The 20,375-nt window shown below is 36.1% G+C and overlaps 2 protein-coding genes and 1 pseudogene across 8 annotated transcripts; 2 read left to right on the top strand and 1 right to left on the bottom strand.

Annotated features, from left to right (window-relative positions):
* The first annotated feature begins 305 nt into the window (after positions 1 to 305).
* Positions 306 to 1,339, top strand: LOC114309070 (calmodulin-like protein 3 pseudogene; annotated as a pseudogene). Its single transcript, XR_014350653.1, has one exon. The product of XR_014350653.1 is annotated as a calmodulin-like protein 3 pseudogene (transcript).
* A 1,518-nt stretch (positions 1,340 to 2,857) lies between these two features.
* On the top strand, positions 2,858 to 12,212 carry LOH1 (RNA-binding CRS1 / YhbY (CRM) domain protein). Of its 6 annotated transcripts, none has more exons than XM_028264824.2 (5): positions 2,867 to 3,029; positions 3,850 to 4,064; positions 6,245 to 6,357; positions 9,912 to 10,377; positions 11,520 to 12,212. In XM_028264824.2, exons 2-5 carry the CDS (start codon positions 3,864 to 3,866, stop codon positions 12,057 to 12,059), a joined length of 1,320 nt encoding a protein of 439 aa, XP_028120625.2. In that variant the 5' UTR covers positions 2,867 to 3,029; positions 3,850 to 3,863; the 3' UTR covers positions 12,060 to 12,212. The 6 variants fall into 6 exon arrangements, with proteins under 6 accessions (XP_082763110.1, XP_028120625.2, XP_028120620.2 ...); XM_028264819.2 differs by having other exon boundaries at positions 2,870 to 3,029; positions 3,743 to 4,064; XM_028264821.2 differs by having other exon boundaries at positions 2,870 to 3,029; positions 3,746 to 4,064.
* Positions 12,213 to 13,079: 867 nt separating this feature from the next.
* LOC114318009 (protein FAR1-RELATED SEQUENCE 5) lies at positions 13,080 to 19,149 on the bottom strand. Its single transcript, XM_028264829.2, has 4 exons — positions 18,984 to 19,149; positions 17,454 to 17,878; positions 13,773 to 14,003; positions 13,080 to 13,558 (listed from the first exon to the last, which is right to left on the bottom strand). Coding segments are annotated over exons 1-3 (630 nt in total). The 5' UTR covers positions 18,985 to 19,149; the 3' UTR covers positions 13,080 to 13,558; positions 13,773 to 13,799.
* Positions 19,150 to 20,375: the final 1,226 nt, after the last annotated feature.

Consider the following 20,375-nt stretch of genomic DNA (forward strand, 5'->3'; position numbering starts at 1 on the left):
GGGTATGTGAGATATTATGTTAAATGATTAAAAAACATAATAAAACATATTAAATAATGATTAATTAAGAAATACAAATGCGTAGTACTCCAAAAATATTGAATAATTTCTCCAATTAAACTTCTAACTTCCAATTCCAACGAATTGCATACTCTCTTTTTTTTTTTTGAGCAGAACGAATTGCACACTCAAGATAGGATAAACAGAGGTACATCCGCGTCACAAACGCGTATTAAGACAAAACTTTCAAAACTTAGACTGCAACAACAATAACAAGAAGGAGAAAAATAAAATAAAATCATGTCACTCACTAATTGGAATCAGTCAATCACCATTCAACGAAATTAATGGGTGTCCTCTAATTTCCCATTATTTTCTCCACTTTTCACTCAACAACTCTATAAACCCACCCACCACCACACATTCTTCCATTTCTCAGCCCCATTTTGCCAAATCCTTTTTCCATCACCATAACCTCTCTTTTCTAGTCTATTATAATTCTTTTCTACCATGTAAACTCCAGGTCCATTTTCTTTGTTCCCTCACATTATATCCCAAACACGACCACATCATTCCTCATTCTTTTTTGTTTGGTTTTGTTGTTGTTGGTTTTGATTTTGGTTTGGTTTTAAGTTTGTTTATATATATAGCTTAATGAGATATGGACCCAGGTGAGCTACGTCGGGTTTTTCAAATGTTTGATCAAAATGGGGATGGAAAGATAACCAAGAAGGAGCTTAGCGACTCGTTAGAGAACTTGGGCATATTCATTGGAGATAAAGAACTTGTTCAGATGATTGAGAAGATTGATGTGAATGGAGACGGGTACGTTGATATTGACGAATTTGGGGCATTGTACCAGACGATAATTGAGGAGAGAGACGAGGAGGAGGATATGAGAGAATCATTCAACGTGTTCGATCAAAACGGTGATGGGTTCATCACTGTGGATGAGTTGAGGTCGGTGTTGCAATCGCTAGGGTTGAAACAAGGGAGAACCCTAGAAGATTGCAAGATGATGATAAAGAAGGTGGATGTGGATGGGGATGGGATGGTCAATTACAAGGAGTTCAGACAGATGATGAAGGGTGGTGGTTTTGCTGCATTGAGTTCAAGCTGATATGATAGAAAACAAGAAAAACAAAAACAAAAGATGTACAATGTAATATGAACTTTTGGAATATAGAGGGGGAGATGAGGAGGAAAGGGAATCTTTTGTTGGAGACTTCTTGTATCATGTATCATGTATGTTTGTAATGAGTACAACCACCCCATGCATAATTGTGGATTTTCATATTATCACAACCTTTATATAGTGGCTTTTGATGTTTTTGTTTCATATAGTCTTTGTGATTTGAATTCTAATGTGTACTCTACAATAACTTTCATATTGCTAGTTTTTAATATTCTAATTTTTGTAATTTGGATTGTATGAGTTTTAATCCTGCTTGACCTTTCAAAATTATTTGTGTGACATGTTTTTAATATGGCTACCCTTAGGGTGGATAAAGATTCACCGCCACGCATTCATGATTTATTACATGTGAGATTATACTTTAGATTTGTTGAATTGAACTTGTTAAAATTTTTAAGTTTGACTATAAATATTGATAGAATTGGTTTTAATTTTGAGTAAAAGGAGGCCTTATCTTTCAATCTTTGTTTAAAACCTAAGAAAAATATACTTATTTTAAAATTTTAGAAAGAGGAAAAATCTTATATTGTTTAAAGATCAAAAAAAATAAAAATATTTCATTGTCAAAGGTTTTCAATCATAAATGCTTGAAAAACATGTTTTTGTTCGAAAGGCCCATAGTATACTTCTTTGTATAAAGGGCCCAATTGTAAAGGGCCCAATTGTAAAGGTCAAAGGAGAACAAAAATTTCTCATTTAGATCATAATAACTTGAATACATTATATGGAAATTTTAGTGAAAATCTCCTAAACCTAATATGTTAGTGTGTAAAGGATAACTCAAAATATTTTACTTCCTAAATCTCCTATGCAAAAAATGTGTTTTTCATCAAGGAAAAATAAATATGTTTCATATTTCTTTGGATAATTTTATCCTATCATATATATATATATATATATATGAGAAGTCGAAACTTCTTCATCAATCTCTTTTTTTTTTCTCTTTAAAAAACATAGACAAAGAGAGAAGAAGGAGAAGACGACAATTGATGCGAGAAAGAAGAACACAGGAAGAGCTAGTACGAAAGACATATGACCGGAGCCATCCACCGTCTATCGTTTGTGGCAGCACGATCCGCCGGAGCCCTCAATAGAATCCCTCATCGCTCTAAATTTATTATCATTTCTAGATTTCTTACAAACATTAATAGTGGTTAGAGAGAAAGAGATGCAAAATTTATTGTATAAATTGATTATATGAATTGATATTCTACAATGTGTCACTTATGTGTCATTTTCAATTAGCACAAAGAGAGTTTTTGAAGCTGCTATTGAGTATTTTACGAGCATGTATGGGTTTTAATTTCTAAAAGTAGTGTAAATTCACATGTAGGGAGGGTCATACTCTATTTTTTTTTTGTTGATGTTCTGCTCAGAACTAATAGTAAAATATTACTGTTTACGTCAATTTCGCCGATAATATATATATATATATATATTTAAGAATTTCATAACCAACCTAAATCTTATTTGATAAATCTTAATGATAAAATTCTAAAAATATTAATTTTATTAAAATTAAGATCTAAATTAAAAATTATATCATTTTAAAATTTAAAAATATTGAATTAGTTACTAAAAATATTTTAATAATAATAGAAAAACTTTTGGGGGCCTATGTTTGTGAATTTAAAACCCCATATATATGGGCCTCATAAAACCGACTAATGAGAAGCCCATAACAAAGAAACTCTCTCTCTGTCCAGCGTTGCTCAGATAACACTCCTCAGTGGAGGTAGAAGCAAATGGCGACGAGGGCTGTCTGTAAATCGCAACAGCTCAGATATCTCTTCTTCACTCCCACACTAAACAAATTCATTCTTCACAAACCCAGGTATTCTCTCTCTCTGTCTCTCTCTGTGTGTTGTTGTCTCACCATTTTTGGGATATGGTTATGGCATTCAATGTACTTTCTTGATTGTCTCCAAGACTTGTTAATCCTGCAGCTGTCTCCAAAACCCAATTCTTAGATTTCTTGAACTCTTTCTGAATTTTTGTTGCCCTTTTGGAACATTTTATACTAGTATTGCCGAGGAGTGTGGGGTTATTTTTGATGAATCGCATTCAATTTGCCCTATGATCCCCCTATCTGAAGGAACATCTTGGTTTAAGGTGCCTTTGGGCTGACACTGATCGCATTTGAGACTGACATTTGATGATCTGAAAACTGGAATTGATACTTTTAGTCTAGGAGGTACTGGTGCAGTGTTGATTTGCAGATTCATTTATTCCTAATAATGATTTATGAAAATTTTGCTTAATTCGAACTAAAATCTTATCTAGCCAATGCATTTGTTTTTAGTACACATAACAAAAATGGGGTTGGGTGTGAACGAAGAATTTTTAGGTTTGCATTGAGTTTTATGTTTGTGATTGAAGGAAATGTATGTTTTGCCAAAGTTACTAGTTCTCTCTTTGATTACTCTTGTCCGAGGTCTGATTGAGTTTCAAAAGTTTTATTCTACTTATATGCTGTGAATCTAAAGCAGCTTAAATATGATGTCTGCAATTCTTTTAAAGCTATGTTAAAATAATCTCATTGTGCAGTAGCTTCTCTGATGTTGTATGCAAGGTTTCCAATTGGGGACCAGCTTCTGTGCCACTTTTTGAAATAAGGTCGTCGCCCCTTTGGGGTACTCTATGGATTCATTCAGGTCGGTTTCTGAACATGGTTGACAAAGTTGTGGAGCAGCCAGAGCACTCTGGAAGCAGCACAGTTGCTAACGGTGCTGGTGAGGTTAAAAAGAAGAGGAAGAAACTGAAGGGAAAAAGAGCAGTTGTCAGGTGGTTAAAGTTATTCAGGTTTAAGAAAAAGAAAGAGTATGAAAGAATGACAGCAGAAGAGAAAATTCTGTACAAAATGAGGAAGGTAAGTTAGTCCTTTTTATGCTTATATACATTTGTCTAGTGGGTACACGCTACACAGCAAAGGCAGTTTACCACCATGTTGTGATGCATGTTTCATTACTGTAGGAATCTTCGATTCAAATAGTTCTTTTTATTGTCCTACCTTGGAAATCATCTGTGTTTCCCTTTGGGCTGTTTATTTACTTACTTGGGTGCTGCTTACCATTTTGCTGCATGGTGTCACACAAGTTTGGAGCCCATCAAAGTTGTCTCAGTCACTGGCCTGTATATGGTGTTCATTCAGGTTTAAACTAATTTTGAATTTTTTTAGAGTATTCTCATTGTTTTTGCGTACTTTAGACAATCATTAGGTTAAATTTGACCATACCTCGCAAATTCCTTAATTTAGTTGCTCATGTGCAGATTGGTTAATAGGCTAATTACCTTGTTTCTTGGATGATAAGTCTGGTATGGCATCTCTGTGGTAGAAGCCATATAACCATTGATTATTTCTTAACCAACTTCCTGTGCTTTATAATAAGATTATGTATTCCTCTGTAATATCTCATGCCTAGTGAGTTATCAGGAACTCTATGGCCACACCTTGTGCTTGGTTGGTCTACAATGTAACATTGTAGGCTGTCTTTTTATGGGTTCTCTGTGAGGATATTAGGTTAGATTTATACATATGGTATTGTAACACAATTGAATATATAGATTTATTCAGAAGTCTTACATGGTATCAGAGCAAGTTGAGAAATCCTAGTGCCGTCGATCTCTCTCTTTCTCTTAGACCTGGTTGTTGATTGAAGCTCTTTACTTCATCGATTGTCAATCGTGAGTCTTCTCCTTGGCTCAATCTAGTTCGCGATCTCTCTCTTTCTCTCAAACCTGGTTGTCAGTCAAAGCTCCTTGCTTCATCGATCGTTTGGTTCGTCTGGGTCTGATTCATCTGATTCGTGGCTCACTTGGTTTCGATTGAAGGCTCATTTGTCCGTATCGAAGCTTCGAAACTCCTTATCTTTTGTCGACGATTGTTGGTCTTCTTTTTCGATTTTGATCGCGATCGTGAGAATTCTTCCTCACCCCTGTTTGAAGCTCTTTGCTTCATCGATTGTCAGTCGTGAGTTTTCTCCTTGGCTCAATCTAGTTCGCGATCTCTCTCTTTCTCTCAAACCTGGTTGTCAGTCAAAGCTCCTTGCTTCATCGATTGTTTGGTTCGTCTGGGTCTGATTCATCTGATTCGTGGCTCACTTAGTTTCAATTGAAGGCTCATTTGTCCGTATCAAAGCTTCAAAACTCCTTATCTTTTGTCGACGATTGTTGGTCTTCTCTTTCGATTTTGATCGCGATCGTGAGAATTCTTCCTGACCCCTGTTTCTCTCTCAGCTTCGACCTCCTTTAGTCTCTCTCTAGTTCTCGATTTGATTTGGTGATTCTTAATACTGTTCTCAAACTCTACCTGCGTATTACACTTGACACCCTATTTTAGATTTATTACACTAAAACCCCAAAAGTTTTCTATTTATTATAATCTGCCCCTATCAATTTTCTTTTTTTGTTGGTTTATTACAATGCCGGCCGGATGATAAGATTGCTAGGCCCAAAAATAGGTCATTGGCTTCAGATAAGTGTGCCTTTTGCCATCAGAGGGGTCACCGTAAGTATCACTGCCCTAAGAAGGGATTTCTGTTTGCCTCATCTTCTCAGCAGTCTCAGACCTAGTTTTGTCCTTTTCCTTTGAGTAATTTTCGGGCTCCCACCGTTTATACTGCATTCACTCCGGTTCTTAATCCTGACTTGGCTTCCTGGAGTGCTCTGATTGCTCAATTTCAGCATATATTGTCTACCTTCCAGCTTTCCCCGTCTACCTCAGTTGTTTCCTCTCTTCATTCAGGTTTGCTTGGGTCTTCTTCAGGTATCTCTTCGTCTGTCCGGATTTTTAACTCTAGTGCCTCTCATCATATGATTCCTCATCTTTTCTTACTTCAAAATTGTACTCCTTCTCCCTTTCCTATTATTGTCAATGCTGCTAATAGGTCTGGTATGTCTGTTATATCTGTTGGGTCTGTCATACCGTCTGCTATCTGTATTCCATTTGTCTTATATGTTCTTCAGTTATCTGTCAGTTTATTATCTATCAGTTAGTTTGATGTCTCTGATTTTGATGTTATCTTTTCTTCTTCTATCTATTCTGTGTAGGATCGGATGTCTAAGCGGCAAATTGGGACTGTCCGTAGAATTGAAGACCTCTATGTGGTGGAGAGCTTGCATCTGCATATGACTACCTCTCCGACTGCATTTTTCTCTTTTCAGTTAGATTCTCTGTCAAGTCCTTTCTATTTATGGCATTCTAGATTAGGGCATTTGTTAGTTAATCGCTTACGTTTTTTAGCTCAATTAGGTATATTGGATAAAGTTTCTCCTAGTCAACTTAACGAGTGTCAGGAGTGTAAACTTGCCAAAATGACAACTTTACCTTTCCGTTAAAGTACTTCTATATTTGATACACTGTTTTATTTAGTTCATACTGATGTCTAGGGTCTTTCTCCTATTCTCACTAAAGGGGGTTCTGCATGCTGTGTGTCAATTGTTGATGACTGCATTCGTTACACTTAGATTTATCTTATGACTCATAAGTCTGACTTCTACTAGATATACCTTACTTTTCAGTCTATGGTCACTACACAGTTTAGATGTACTATTAAATTATTACAGTCTGACTTGGGTGGAGAATATTTTAAAACTGAGTTCTGTGAGTATTTAGCCAATTTAGGTACCATTCACCAGACTTCCTGTATTGATACACCTGCCCAAAATGGTCGCGCTAAATGTAAATATCGTCATCTTCTTGAGACAGTTAGGTCTCTCCTTCTTTCTGCCTCTGTTCCGGCTCCGTTTGGGGTGAGGTAGTTTTTATTGCTATTTTTCTTCTCAATCGTATGCCTGCTCCCCTTCTCTCTGGTCGGTCTCTTTATGGGACTCTATTATCTCAACTTTCCAATTACTTCCTTTTTCGTGTGTTTGGGTTTGCTTGTTTTATCCTTTTACCTCGTAAAGATAGGACCAAACTGAGTGCTCGGTCTATCTTGTGTGTCTTTTTGGGTTACAGTTTCACTTAGAAAGGTTATCATTGTTATGACTCTGTTTCCTGTCGCCTATATGTCTCTCTCCATGTTGCCTTTCTTGAACGTCTACCTTACTTTCAACTTCCTCCTCTCATAGCACCAGTTTTCAAAGAGGATTTGGTTCATATTGATACATTTCTTTCTGAGGTCCCTCTTGATGAGTACATCTCTGTTGTTCCTAATGAGCTTGTTCCTTCTTCTTCTCGTCCCACCCCACTTGATGAGTCTCTCTCTCTTGACCCCCATGAGTCTGTTCCCTCTTCTCCTCCTCGTTTTCCCCCACCTGCTCCTTTTCCTCTTCCGTTGTTAGTTTATTCTTGTTGCCAGGCTCTTCCTCCTCCAGTTGTCTCTGCCTCTACTGCTGATCTCCCTGCTTCTGACGATTCTGATCTTGCTAACCGTAAGTATCATCTTCGCATTCATAAACAGGTAGTCAAACTTGATTTTGCTAAAACATGTTTTTCTTTTTCATGCTGTACTTTTTTGTTTGTTATTCACTCTTTTTTAGAACCCCAGTCTTATAAGGAGGCTTGTCAGGATCCTAATTGGGTTCGAGCTATGGAGGATGAGCTGTCTACTTTGCAGAAGACTAATACTTGGGAGTTAGTTTCGTTGCCTGCTGGCAAAAATTTGGTTGGTTGCAAATGGGTCTATAAAGTCAAGACTTACTTTGATAGTTCTCTTGAGCGTTACAAAGCTCGCTTGGTTGCCAAATGTTTCTTCTAGGAGTATAGTATTGATTATGAGGAGACTTTTGCCCCTGTTGCCAAGATGATTACTGTTCGTTCTTTGATTTCTGTTGCTATTATTCGTCATTGGCCTCTTTATCAGATGGATGTTAAGAATGTTTTTCTTAATGGCCATCTCATTGAGGAGGTTTGCATGCATCCTCCCTTTGGCCTTCACCATTCTACTAGATAGGTTTGTCGTCTTCGGCGTGCTCTGTATGGTCTGAAGCAATCTCCTTGTGCTTGGTATGATAGCTTTCAAAGTGCTGTTACTGAGTTTGGATTTCATCTTTCTGCTCAGGACTTTGCTTTGTTTCTCCTCCACACCTCTGTTGGTTTTGTTGCCTTGTTACTGTATGTGAATGATATGATTATTACTGGCTCTAATTCTTTTGTTATCTCTGAGATCAAGCAGCATCTCTTCCGCACTTTCGAAATGAAGGATTTGGGCCCATTACGGTACTTTCTTGGTATCGAGGTGGCTTCTTCTCTCAAAGGCTACTTTCCGTCTCAGGCCAAGTATGCTAATGAAGTTATTCACCGTGTTGGTCTTACTGACAGTAAGATTGTTGATATCCCCATTGAGTTTAATGTGAAACTTAATACTACTGATGGTGTTACTCTGCCTGATCCTACTTTATATCAAGAGCTTGTGAGTTGCTTAGCCTATCTGACAGTTACTCGTCCTAATATTGCCTATGCTGTTCATGTGGTTAGTCAATTCGTTTTTACTCCTTATTCTACATATTGAGCTGCTTTGGTTCAAATTCTTCGCTATCTTCGCGGTACTATCTTCCAAGGATTGTTGTTGTCCTCTACTTCTTTCTTGGCTTTAGTAGCCTATGTTAATGCTGATTGGGCTGGTGATGTTACTGATCATAAGTTCACTTTTGGTTTCTGTATGTTTTTTAGCGATTCCTTGATTTCTTAGAAAAGTAAGAAACAAATTGTTGTTGCCCGTTCTACTGCCGAAACTAAGTATTGTGCTATGACTCATGCTACTACTGAAGTTTTTTGGCTTCGTTATCTTCTCTCTGATTTGGGCGTCCCTCAGCCTTCTCTGACCTCCCTCTATTGTGATAACTGTAGTGCTATTCAGATTGCCCATAACACTGTCTTCCATGAGCAGACAAAGCACATTGAGATTGATTGTCACTTTATCCGTCAGCATCTACAGTCTGGCTTTATCTCGGTTCCTTTTGTCTCTTCGGCCTTGCAACTTGCTGACTTCTTTACCAAGACTCACACCATTACTCGGTTTCAGTTTTTTCTTGGCAAACTATCAATGTTTTCTGCTAAAACACCTTGAGTTTGAGCGGGATGTGAGAATATTAGGTTAGGTTTATATATATGGTAGTGTATATTGTGTATATATATGGCAGTGTTTTCTTTTCTTTTTTAGTCTTAGGGTTAGGATTACTATATAATCAGATGTATTCTTTGTATTATAACACAATTGAATATTTATATATATATATATATATTTATTCAGAAGTCTTGCATTCTCATGTTGATATTTTATGTTGCATGAGCTATTTTATATGCAGCTTTTATTTTTAAATTCAGAAAATTCAACATAACTTTAACACCAAACTAATAACTGAAGCATAATTATGTCAGAAGAATATCTTGTTAAAATATATATATATATATATATATATATTAAATGATGCAACTTTAGCTATCCTTCCAACATTTTACTTGATGAAATGTCCCAAATCATGTGCTGTGCTCACAAATAATCTCTTCAAAACGGGAAATGGAAATGGTAGAATTCCATTGGTTATGGCCCTGAAACATCTCTATCCAGTCTGCAAACTTGGATATGGTAGAATAGATGAGACAAAATTGAGCAGGTCTGCTTCATTCATTTTTGGTTGTTATAGATGTGAGAAAATTATTTACGATGATTCTTTATGCCACAATTCTTAGACTTCGTATTAGGGTTGATTCATGGTCCAAAAGAAATCAAACTGTTTTCTTTTTAATTACACCTCAAACTGTTTTTGACAGTCCAGCACTATACCTATACATGCGTCTTATGGTGGATCCTGGAATCTTTTTATTCCAGGCTCGAAAGAAAGAGGAAAGGTACGTTGAAGCTCTCAAGAAGATTGAACCAAAAGAGTCATCAGAAACAACCCATGATCCAGAGATATTGACTCCAGAAGAACACTTCTACTTCTTGAAGTTGGGAATCAAGAGCAAGAATTATGTGCCGGTTGGGAGAAGAGGAATATACCAGGGTGTAATCTTAAACATGCACTTGCATTGGAAGAAACACCAAACTCTGAAGGTGGTGGTGAAGACATTTTCACCAGAGGAGGTCAAGGAGATTGCTGCAGAGCTAGCAAGATTGAGTGGAGGGATTGTGCTTGACATTCAGGAAGAGAACACTATAATTATGTACAGAGGGAAGAACTACTCTCAGCCACCAACAGAGATAATGTCGCCTAGGAGCACTCTCTCTAGAAAGAAGGTTTTTCTCTGTTCCTTTTTCTTTTTTATTTTTACGAGTAAAACAAGTTGTATTAAATAGAAGCATCAAAAGGGTATGATGCCCATGACCACTAGAAAAAGTGAGGTCTATACATTCAAAAAAATAAAATAAAAAAGGGTCCTCCTACTACTAAGAAATCCATCCCTAATTTGACAGATACCCTTCAAAGCCCTCCTACTATGTTACACAGTCAATTCTGAACGAGTCCAAATCACTCCCAGAACAGCCATGTCTGACCATCACCACCCTTCCCAAATTCTGTCCACTCACATAAATCTCCAAAACCACTTGTCTGGAAGAGCTTTATTAAAATTCCCATTCCCATTCTCCTAAGCACGCATACCTCCTTTCCTCACCTGGGTACAGACCATATCCAAGTCCACAAGATGGTATTTGAACTCTTGCCCAACACCACCCCTTCCGAAATTTCCACTGCAATTTTTTCTAGCCTCCTTGCCTCCAAAACAGAATAGTATGGAAGGACAAGGCTCCTTCCCTGACCGGCATATACAGATTTCTATGAATATGTAGCATATCAACTGAAGTTATTTCCAGTTGCTGAAGTATAAAAGCTTTTGAGCGGGTATAGAACACACAAAAATTAAAATTAATTTTGTCTCTCATCGAATCTGTGATGATTCTCAACAAAAATTGCGTTTGAACACTAGACAATGTGTTCCTGATCAAATTGGCTGTGACACATGGCTTTGTTGTGTTGAATTCAGTTCACTTGGCAGTCAAAATAATGAAATTGACCTTTTTAAATAATTATGGGTAACTACAGTTGAGTGTGATCATTCCAGTTTTTTGCAGTCCCCCAAACCCCTTTATTTTCATTTCATTCTTAGTCGTATACTAACCATGTGGAGAATTGTTAGATTTGGCATCTTCAAACAGAAATGCAACGTCACTGTAGATCTTATTCAGTTCTAAGGGGTTATTTGGGATGACCTAAATAAGTGCACTTTTTGTCTTTTTACGAAAAGATGTGCAGAAAAGTAGAGAGATGATGTGATGGAAAAAAGATAAAAAGATAAAAAGTGTGTACTTATTTTGAGTTGCCAAACTTGGCCTTAATTGAACTTCGCTCTTTGTTCTCATTTTGTTTCCCTCTTATACAGGCTTTGGATAAATCCAAGTACCGGGATGGCCTACGATCTGTTAGGAAATATATTCCAAGACTTGAACAGGACCTTGAGCTGCTTCATGCAAAAGCTGAAAATAAAACTAATATTGTGGAAGAAACCCTCTCAACTGGCATTGACAGCGTTGACTCTGGAAACATTTCTAAACTGCAGTTGGGGGATTCTGATAAGTTGAAATTGCTAATGGCTAAAAATGAAGAATGCCCCAAGTATGACCCTGCATCCGAATCAGGCATGGGTTCAGATTCTGAAGACCTGTCAGATATTTTTGAAACAGATTCTGACACTGAGAATGAGAAGAAGACAGAACGACCTCTTTACTTGGATGAGTTTGAAAAGTTCCTGGTACAAACTGATGAAATGGAAGATTTTGAGGAGCACCTGAGTCAAATGTCTGCAGACCCGGTAAAGGGCAAATCGGTGGGGAAAGATGAAGAGTTACCAGACCTCGATGAGGTCGATCAGATGTTTCTACAAGCTGCTTCTCTTTTGAAGAAAAAAAGAAGTAAAAGATAGTATTTGTCATAGCTGATAGATTTTTTTGTACTCCCATTTCCTTTGAAAGGTGCTAACATTTTCTGTACATGCTAGAGTTGAAATGTTCAGCATTTGAGTAGCTAAGAGGACCTTGTACTATTTTAAATTTTAACTCCTACTTTTCTCAGACAAGATGGTCGTACATTCTCTTATTACTCCCTCCGTCCCAAAATATTAGTCCCTTATTTCATTTTTCATTGTCCCAAAATATTAGTCCCTCTTTATAAATCAAGTACAAAAATAATGTAAATTTCCTATTTTGCCCTTCTTTTAAATTAATAAACAATTTAAAAAGTACAATTATGACATTGATATTCCCAAAAAATGTACTATCAAAAGGGTAATTTTGAAAAATCAACTTTTTTCAAATCCAATAAGTGTACTATCAAAAAAAGTTGGATTCCCCAAAAGGGACCAATATTTTGGGACGGAGGGAGTATCATTTTTACCAAATCACGTCTCTTATTAGGCATTTTTTTTTTGGGGTTGAATGCTTAGCCGCATGGAACCATACCAAGTTCCCAGAAGAAGGAACCTTGCAGACGAGAAAAAAAATCCTCCAAAATTTTCAAATCGCATCCCTCCCCTAGTCACTAGTTGAGTTTGAACAAATCCTTAAGTCCTCACCCTCCCTGCTTTGTTCCAGTAACTGCAACTTGGTAACCAAATGAACCGTAGGCTCCAAAAGTCATCCTTTTGATAATGGCATGCATATATACACTTGCTCATGTGCCTTCCTGTATTTATAAAAGACATGCTAAAATTACAAGTGATACTAAGAGCAGAACAACTTTAAACTTCAGTGCATCTTTCTGTTCACCAACCCCATCAAGGGACTCAATATGCACATTCCTCCCATAACTTACCCAGTTGCTAATTTGCTAGCTGTACTGGTTCATATCATGCGGAGCTGCCTCAGTGGTGTATACAGTCTTATCGGAAATTGTTGGGAACCTTAAATTGAACTTGGCAGGCAATACAGACAAGATCAAACAGCTGTTTAGATAATTCAACTTCTGAAATTCAATAGATTAAGGTGCAGACAGTGACAGTTCAGATGCAATGCTACTTTATCCTGTAACGAGATTCCTAATATGGTTACATGTATACCAAGATATTAAATTGTTTGTTCTTTTGCCCGGTTAAATGGCACTCACAATGAGCATGTGGCTTGCCCTGTTGGTAGGGCCTTTGATGCCAACTCTAGGAGCGCGTATGGTGTTAGGGCCTTTGATGCCAGCTCTAAGAGAGCAGATTGTTCCATTACGAGGAATGGGAACAGAGGCATGGTATGCCACACTTTTCTTCCCATTAACAACTTCAGCTACCTTAACTACTACACAAAATAACTTTAAGCCAAAACATCTGCTTTGTCAACTTTAATACTTGCCAACTTTCCTGACAAACCACCATCAAAACTGGCCGTGTTACAGAAATGAAAGCACCATCTTTGTTCCTCATTCTTTAATTTAGCTGCACTAATGTACAAAGGAAAAAAAATTAGAAAAAGAGACAACAAAACAAAAAAGAAAAGAAGAAGCTCAGAGAACAACATATACTTTATGCATCTTACAGAAAAGGTTATTTATATAATAAATACCAATCAAACTAAGAATCTAGCAATAAGATAAATATTTGCACTTAAGTTCATTGAAATACATGCTACATAAGAATATCAAGCAGACAGATTACCATGCATACTCACTCTTGGAGCAGAGGCTAATGGTGGTGCGGAGCGTTGGGTACTTCAGTTTCTAATTCTCTCACATTATTAACAACATCTTGGATTTTTGTTGACAGTACTTCAGTTTGTTCCTCAACTTTTTTCAAAAATGTAATTATCTGCTCTCTATATAGGTCGCATAACTGATCCTGGCGCTCCAACTCCATAGTGAGTTCTTGGATTCTCCTATCCTTGGTGTCCTACAAAAGCAAATTGCACGGCACGATCATACTAATTTATATATATATATGGAAATAGGTTAAATATGCCATCTTTAAGGAGTGCATGCAACCTCAGAAATCTATGTAAATTAGGTTGAAGCAAAATATGCTTCATAGCCAAATGCATAAATAACAGAGATGCCATTGAAACAGAGGACCAACTAGAGGTAATATATATCAAATGTGCATTGGATAAAGCTTGAGCGCCAAACAAACTAATATCTGAAGGCAAGCTAATGCAGAATGCACTGACACAGCTCCTATCCCCATTTTTCCAACATACAGAATTAGCCAGGTTACTTAAAAACAAGAAAAGGCAAAAATCACTTCAGAATACCTGAACTGTTGTCGTATATGTGTGGAAGTCGAGGGTGTATGGAAGCAAATTCCAAAACAAATAGCTTTCACATGGTATTTGGCAGTCACTATTGAGATGATTTATCACACATATGAACCCATTATATCTTGGAAAGTAGAAACCCTTCTAGATATGAATGAATTCAATGAAAAGAAACATTGTACAGTAGATCATTGCAAGGATTAAGTAATCTGTTGCCTTTAGGATATCTAAAATTCATTTTCAGATGCAGAAAGCACCTGTTTTGGCAGAATGATCATTTGTGTGTGTGTGTGTGAGTGTGTGTGTTTTCCAACGGACAAGGGTTTAGGACCTCTAGCAGATACTATGAAAAATACCAAAGAGGCCACTAAACTGATTTTTCATGAAAAGTTGTTTGCAATAAATAAAACCATAACTTTCCACTCAAAGAAGCAGTGGTCCTGCACTTTCAGGGCAAGAAGGGAAGGGAGCATATATAAAAAATTCCTTCAGCCAATGTTTTAATAAAAGACCTTGGGATGCTTAAACAACCTGTGTCATACTCCAAATAAAAGCTAAAGCGACTTTACCTGAAACCTATACAGGTGGGTAGCTAGAGAACAAATAGGTTGGCTGAAAGCTGGTTATTTGACATAAGAGGACCTAACTTTTTATAGTATAAGGGTAGAGAAACCAATGGCCTGTGGGTTGAATGGCATCACCCCAGCACTCCATAGGGGAGGTTGGGGGTTCAAGCCCGGTGAGAGGTATATAGGGTTTGGTACTTGTGGGGCGCCCACCTATGGGTGAGTTGGGGTTTCTGATGTGGGCTTGTGTGCCCCTTCTGGGAGAAAAAAAAAAGAAAAAGGAGAGAAAGTGCATTTGGCCAATGTTTTAGAACCAGGTGGTAAGGCACAGGAAGCAACCCATGCCATACTTCCAAGAGAACATGAAGAACCTTGAAGAAAAGAAACCTCTATCATAACTAGATCACCTCAATTTTTAGAGGTTCTATAATAATAATAATACATCATTCCAAATTTTGTCAAATGAGGGTCAAGTTTTTTTTTTCTCAATCAATTTTTGTTTTTGTTTGTTTTATTTTGTTACCTTTTTAATCATGTATAAGCTTCATTTGGGTTGAAATTGTAAGCATTGGAGAAGAGGATGGTTCTACAATTCAGCTTTGGCTAAAACAGACCAACCAACCAGAAGATGTGGTATCTGTAGCATACATACATAATTCTAAAAATCAAAGCCTAAGTTTACATATTTAAGTTGGGTAATCTCAGTCTCAGGTCCAGAAGTCCAATATGGATTGGGTTCCATGGTGAGCTAGTCAGTTTAGTTTTATAATGGGTTGATTCATAGATTGATCCTTACAATTCTCCTTTCAGATAAGGTTTTTCATTGTATTTGGTTCAAAAAAGTAGGCGTTAACAAATTAACAAACCTGATATATGCCACTCAAGTAAGAATATAAAATACATGTTACGTGGGCTCTTCTGTGTGAACCTGTGTGTGGCAAGGGTATGCAATACGTGTCCGTGATGTTTAGTTGATCATTTACCCGACAAGCATTCCTAGTAAATGAGTTCACAATATGACAGTACAAAACTCTCATTCTCATATTATGCATAAAATGCTTTACGGGACTTTGTAAGTGCCATTTTACCCTAGAATATAAATGAAGTTAATTAAGCAATATGAATATTTAGCCATGCCCTAGTTTCCTTGGACAAAGGAATTAGAAGAAAATCTGCTGCTTAGAAATACCCAAATCTGACACCCATACTCGTTGATGTAACAAAGTCAAAAACAACAATATCATTTAGTTGTTGACAGTTCTTAGTTGCACGAAGCGGGAGCGGGAGCGGGGGAACGTGGCCACTTAGAGGAGTCGTAAATTAGGAGTGGTTATATATTTATTTTATTTATTATAATAAATAATGAATAATAAATTATGTTCAAATAAATAAAAAATAAAAATTAGATCTTTTATTTTATAAATTTTTTTAACTTTTTTTTTATTATATATGATTTAAATAGATTTCTTTTAAATAATTAGATGATTTATTTTATTTATTATATGTTAAAAAGTTAGGAATAATAAATTTTAATAAATAATTTTTTATTTTAGACAGAAGAATTATATTATCTATGACAAATTATATTATATATGATAAATATTATATATATTAAATATAATAAATTATATTATATATATATGATAAATTATATTTATATTATATAATATAAAAACGGAGACGGAGAGGGAGAGGGAGAGGGAGAGGGAGGGAGAACAGAGATTGAGAGAGAGAGAGAGAGAGGGAGAACAGAGACGAGAGAGGGAGACGAACAGAGAGACGAAGCAAACAGAGACGAGAGAGGGAGACGAAGAGAGAGACGAAGCAAACAGAGGCGAAGAGAGACGAAGAGAAGATCGAGACTGAGAGAAGAGAGAGCGACAAAGACAGTCGAGATCGACCGTGAGAGAAGGTCTCAGCCCTAATCGCGATTCTTTCGCATTAGAAGCGCGATTCTCTCGTATTAGAAGCGCGATTCTTCCTTGGAAGCGCAAAATCGCGCTTCTTCCTCAGAAGCATGAGTCCCTTCCACGATTCCTGCTACTAAGTGACAGTTTACCAAAGACAAACACCAAAATTATGGAGGAGATAGCCTCTACAGCAAGAAAAGAGTAAAACTGATACCTAAAATGAGTACAAAGGAAACAAAGTGACGGCAAATCCAAGAGTCAAACTGTCAAGGAACCCCCCCCCCCAGCCACACTAGATGAATATTACGTTATCAACTTAACAACAAAATGAGAAACAAAAACTCAAGATTTTAGCCTTCTTCACAGGCCCATGCTCTTGTTTAATTCGTCACAATTGAAAAGGCAAAACAAGCTCCATATCAATAAACCAAAACAAATTCTGTATTTTTATAACGAGAGAATTTTCATAACATAAAATATAGTTTGAACAATGTGATAGTCAGACCAAACTACAATAGCAACCATGAAATTCACAAATATTAATTATAAATTAACATAGTCAATTGGTATTTGGTAGTATACACTCAGTTTTTCACTTGTGAATGAAACTCACCGTGGCATCATGAGAAGGATGACCAGAGATGACTAGCGGATGAGTATGTTCCTTTTCAAATCTTGTTACAGCCCATTTTCCAGCTTTATTCACCTTGACCAACATCATTGCCTTGCAGCCTTCCCTTGTGGTTGATCTTGGTTTCCTAGCAGGCCCAAAGCGGTCTCTCGATTTAACATAGTAACCCTGCTTATTACACGAAAGCCTCCGCGAAAGGATTCTCTTATCAACCTCTGAACGACGGCACTGATCAATGCGCATTACAAATCCTACACGTTTGGCATATTCATCGTAGAATTTCTTGGCAGCTTCTTCAGAGTCAAACTCCATACCAACATATGGTTCCTGAATCACGCCTTCTTCAGATGCACCCAATTCCATTCTGACCGAGCTATCCACATTACCATCTCCAACATCCAATTCCACTGTTACACAATACCATGTCCTATCATATTCAATGCCATCAAATATTCTGTGTGTGTGTGTGTGTGTGTGTGTGTGTGTGTGTGTGTGTATGAATTACAAAAATACATGTAACAACCACTATCACAGATCCAACACTAAAGTTTGCTGTCACACAAGATCATATCATATTATCTTGAACCCTCTATATTTATTAATCAGTCAAACAACTACATTCAACACAATCATCTTGGCCTAGTGTTAAATTAAGGCTTTAAAGGAGTAGGCAATATCAATTCAATTCTATCTAATGGTGCATATAAAAATGTGTACAAGTGAGTGTGCACATGCACATGTCTATATACAAATGTAATACCCAATCTAAATATTTTATACAAACAGAATGGCAACAGACCACACACACAAATACACAAAGGAAAGGAAAGTAAAGGAAAGAAAAATGCTTCCTCCTAGCACCTTCACGAAGCATTTTGTATATTAAGATCATCATTTGTGAGAAACATATTACGTGTTGCAAGTTCCGTTTCCTTTTTCCAATTCAACAATGCTATTCCTGCCAAAAGATTTCTCCTCTTTCCTTTTCATTGTAAATCAGTTATGTTGTGTTTGGATCTTAAATTTGTGAGGTGATTTGAGGTGGGAAAAGAAAACCGAAGAGAATAGTAGAGGAAAAAAAAAACAAATCCTTTCCTTTTCTTCCCCCTCCACAAATTCCTCCATTAATCCAATATCCAAACAAAACCTTAGTGAATCAATGAATTCTGCATTAACAAAATAACAAGGCAAAAGGCTGTTTTATCAGTCTTTCATAAAGATTCAACTACACATCTAAGTCAGCCTTTACTAATTTTGGTCATATTATTTTCACATTCTTTCATTACTGTTTATTATAATCATGGAAAGTTAGCTAGCTACACCATTTTGTAACAATTTAAACTCTGAACAAAGATAAACACACACACACACACAAGAGGGTATATGTATATGTGGTTAATAAATGTATGTATGAAGCAGTATAAAGATGGAATCTTTACAGAAAGATAAAAGTAAAATGTGAGTGAAATTAAACAAAATTGTGGATCTAGCACTTAAACTAAAGGAACTTACTGGAATAAACACCCAGTACTTGTCGAATTCGAGAAGCGTTGATCTTCAATGTCCAGAGAGAGCGAGAGAGATAAGGGTTTATCGCTGTTTGCGTATTCAGGGGTTTTTTTTTTGGGTCCCTAATTTTTGTTTCTTCTAATTGACGCAGCAAAGTGAATGTCTTGCTTCACGCGCCGGTGAAACAGACATGTACGTTTTTATTTTCAGAATATGTTTTTTTGTGAAAATACTAAAAATTAATTTAGTAAAAAAAATAATAATAAAAATTAAAAAAATCTTCTTTCTTTTTATACGAAAATAAAATAGAGTGGTCTGTCACTCTACTTTAACCCTATAGGGCATATTTGATTGGGTGGATTAAAACATGAGATTTGGATTATTAATTCGTGAGCCCAAGTATCCTACGTTTGTTTTAACATTTTGATTTAAGATAATTAATTCAATGGATAATTAATCCAACAAATTTGTAGGATTATTAGTAATAGGGTAGGGGTGAGATTATTAATCCAATGGATATTAATCCAATTGGATAGTGAATGTCATACTAATTTAATAAGATTATTAATACTTCACTATTAATTTTGTGAATCAAACATGACCATATAATATTGTTTGGGTGGCCTTAGATCTACACACTCTCTCTCTATATGTTTTATTTATTATGTAATTAGCGTATGCCCGTGCCTAAAGGCACGGTGTAAATAATTTTAAGATTAAAATGTAATTATAATTTATACGTATTATGTTGAAATTTGTAAAGTTTGTGTCATTTTTGATAAAGATACTGAAAAAATATATTAAAATATTTTTCTTCTTAAAGAACTTATAACAATTTTGCTTGTATTACACACTCTACAAAACTCAAATAAAATACAGCTCCCCCTAATCTTAATGCAAATTAAGAAACAAACATATAGGATTTAAAGTTATATTGCATATCAAAATATAAAAGGCCGTAAAAAAAAGTGTAAACACTGAACAAAAAACAGAAATAAAGTTATACTGTCATACACCAAAAGAGTAGGTTAAAACTTTACAAAAAGTGGGTTAAAGCTTTACAAAAGATGTATGTTTTACAAAAGATGTGTCACTAACATGTCATACACCAAAAATTATATTGTCATACACCAAAAATATGTATGCTTTACAAAAGATGTGTCAATAACATATTTTCAAATATGCGTTTGCTCAAACTTCCTCCTCATTACTTTCTAAAAAGTCTTTGTATCAACTTTTATGTATCCCCAATGAGGAATATGCACAACAATCTAGTAATTTGTGGAAACAAAAAAAATATAGATTAGTACATTTGTTGGAAATATACATGTCGAAATACTTTGAGATTGAAATTACCTTATTACATCCCCATTGAAGCAAGGTAGTCGTATTTCT

The sequence above is a fragment of the Camellia sinensis genome, chromosome 14, assembly GCF_055761805.1.
Source record: "Camellia sinensis isolate YWXY chromosome 14, ASM5576180v1, whole genome shotgun sequence".
NCBI classification, from domain to species: Eukaryota; Viridiplantae; Streptophyta; class Magnoliopsida; order Ericales; family Theaceae; genus Camellia; species Camellia sinensis.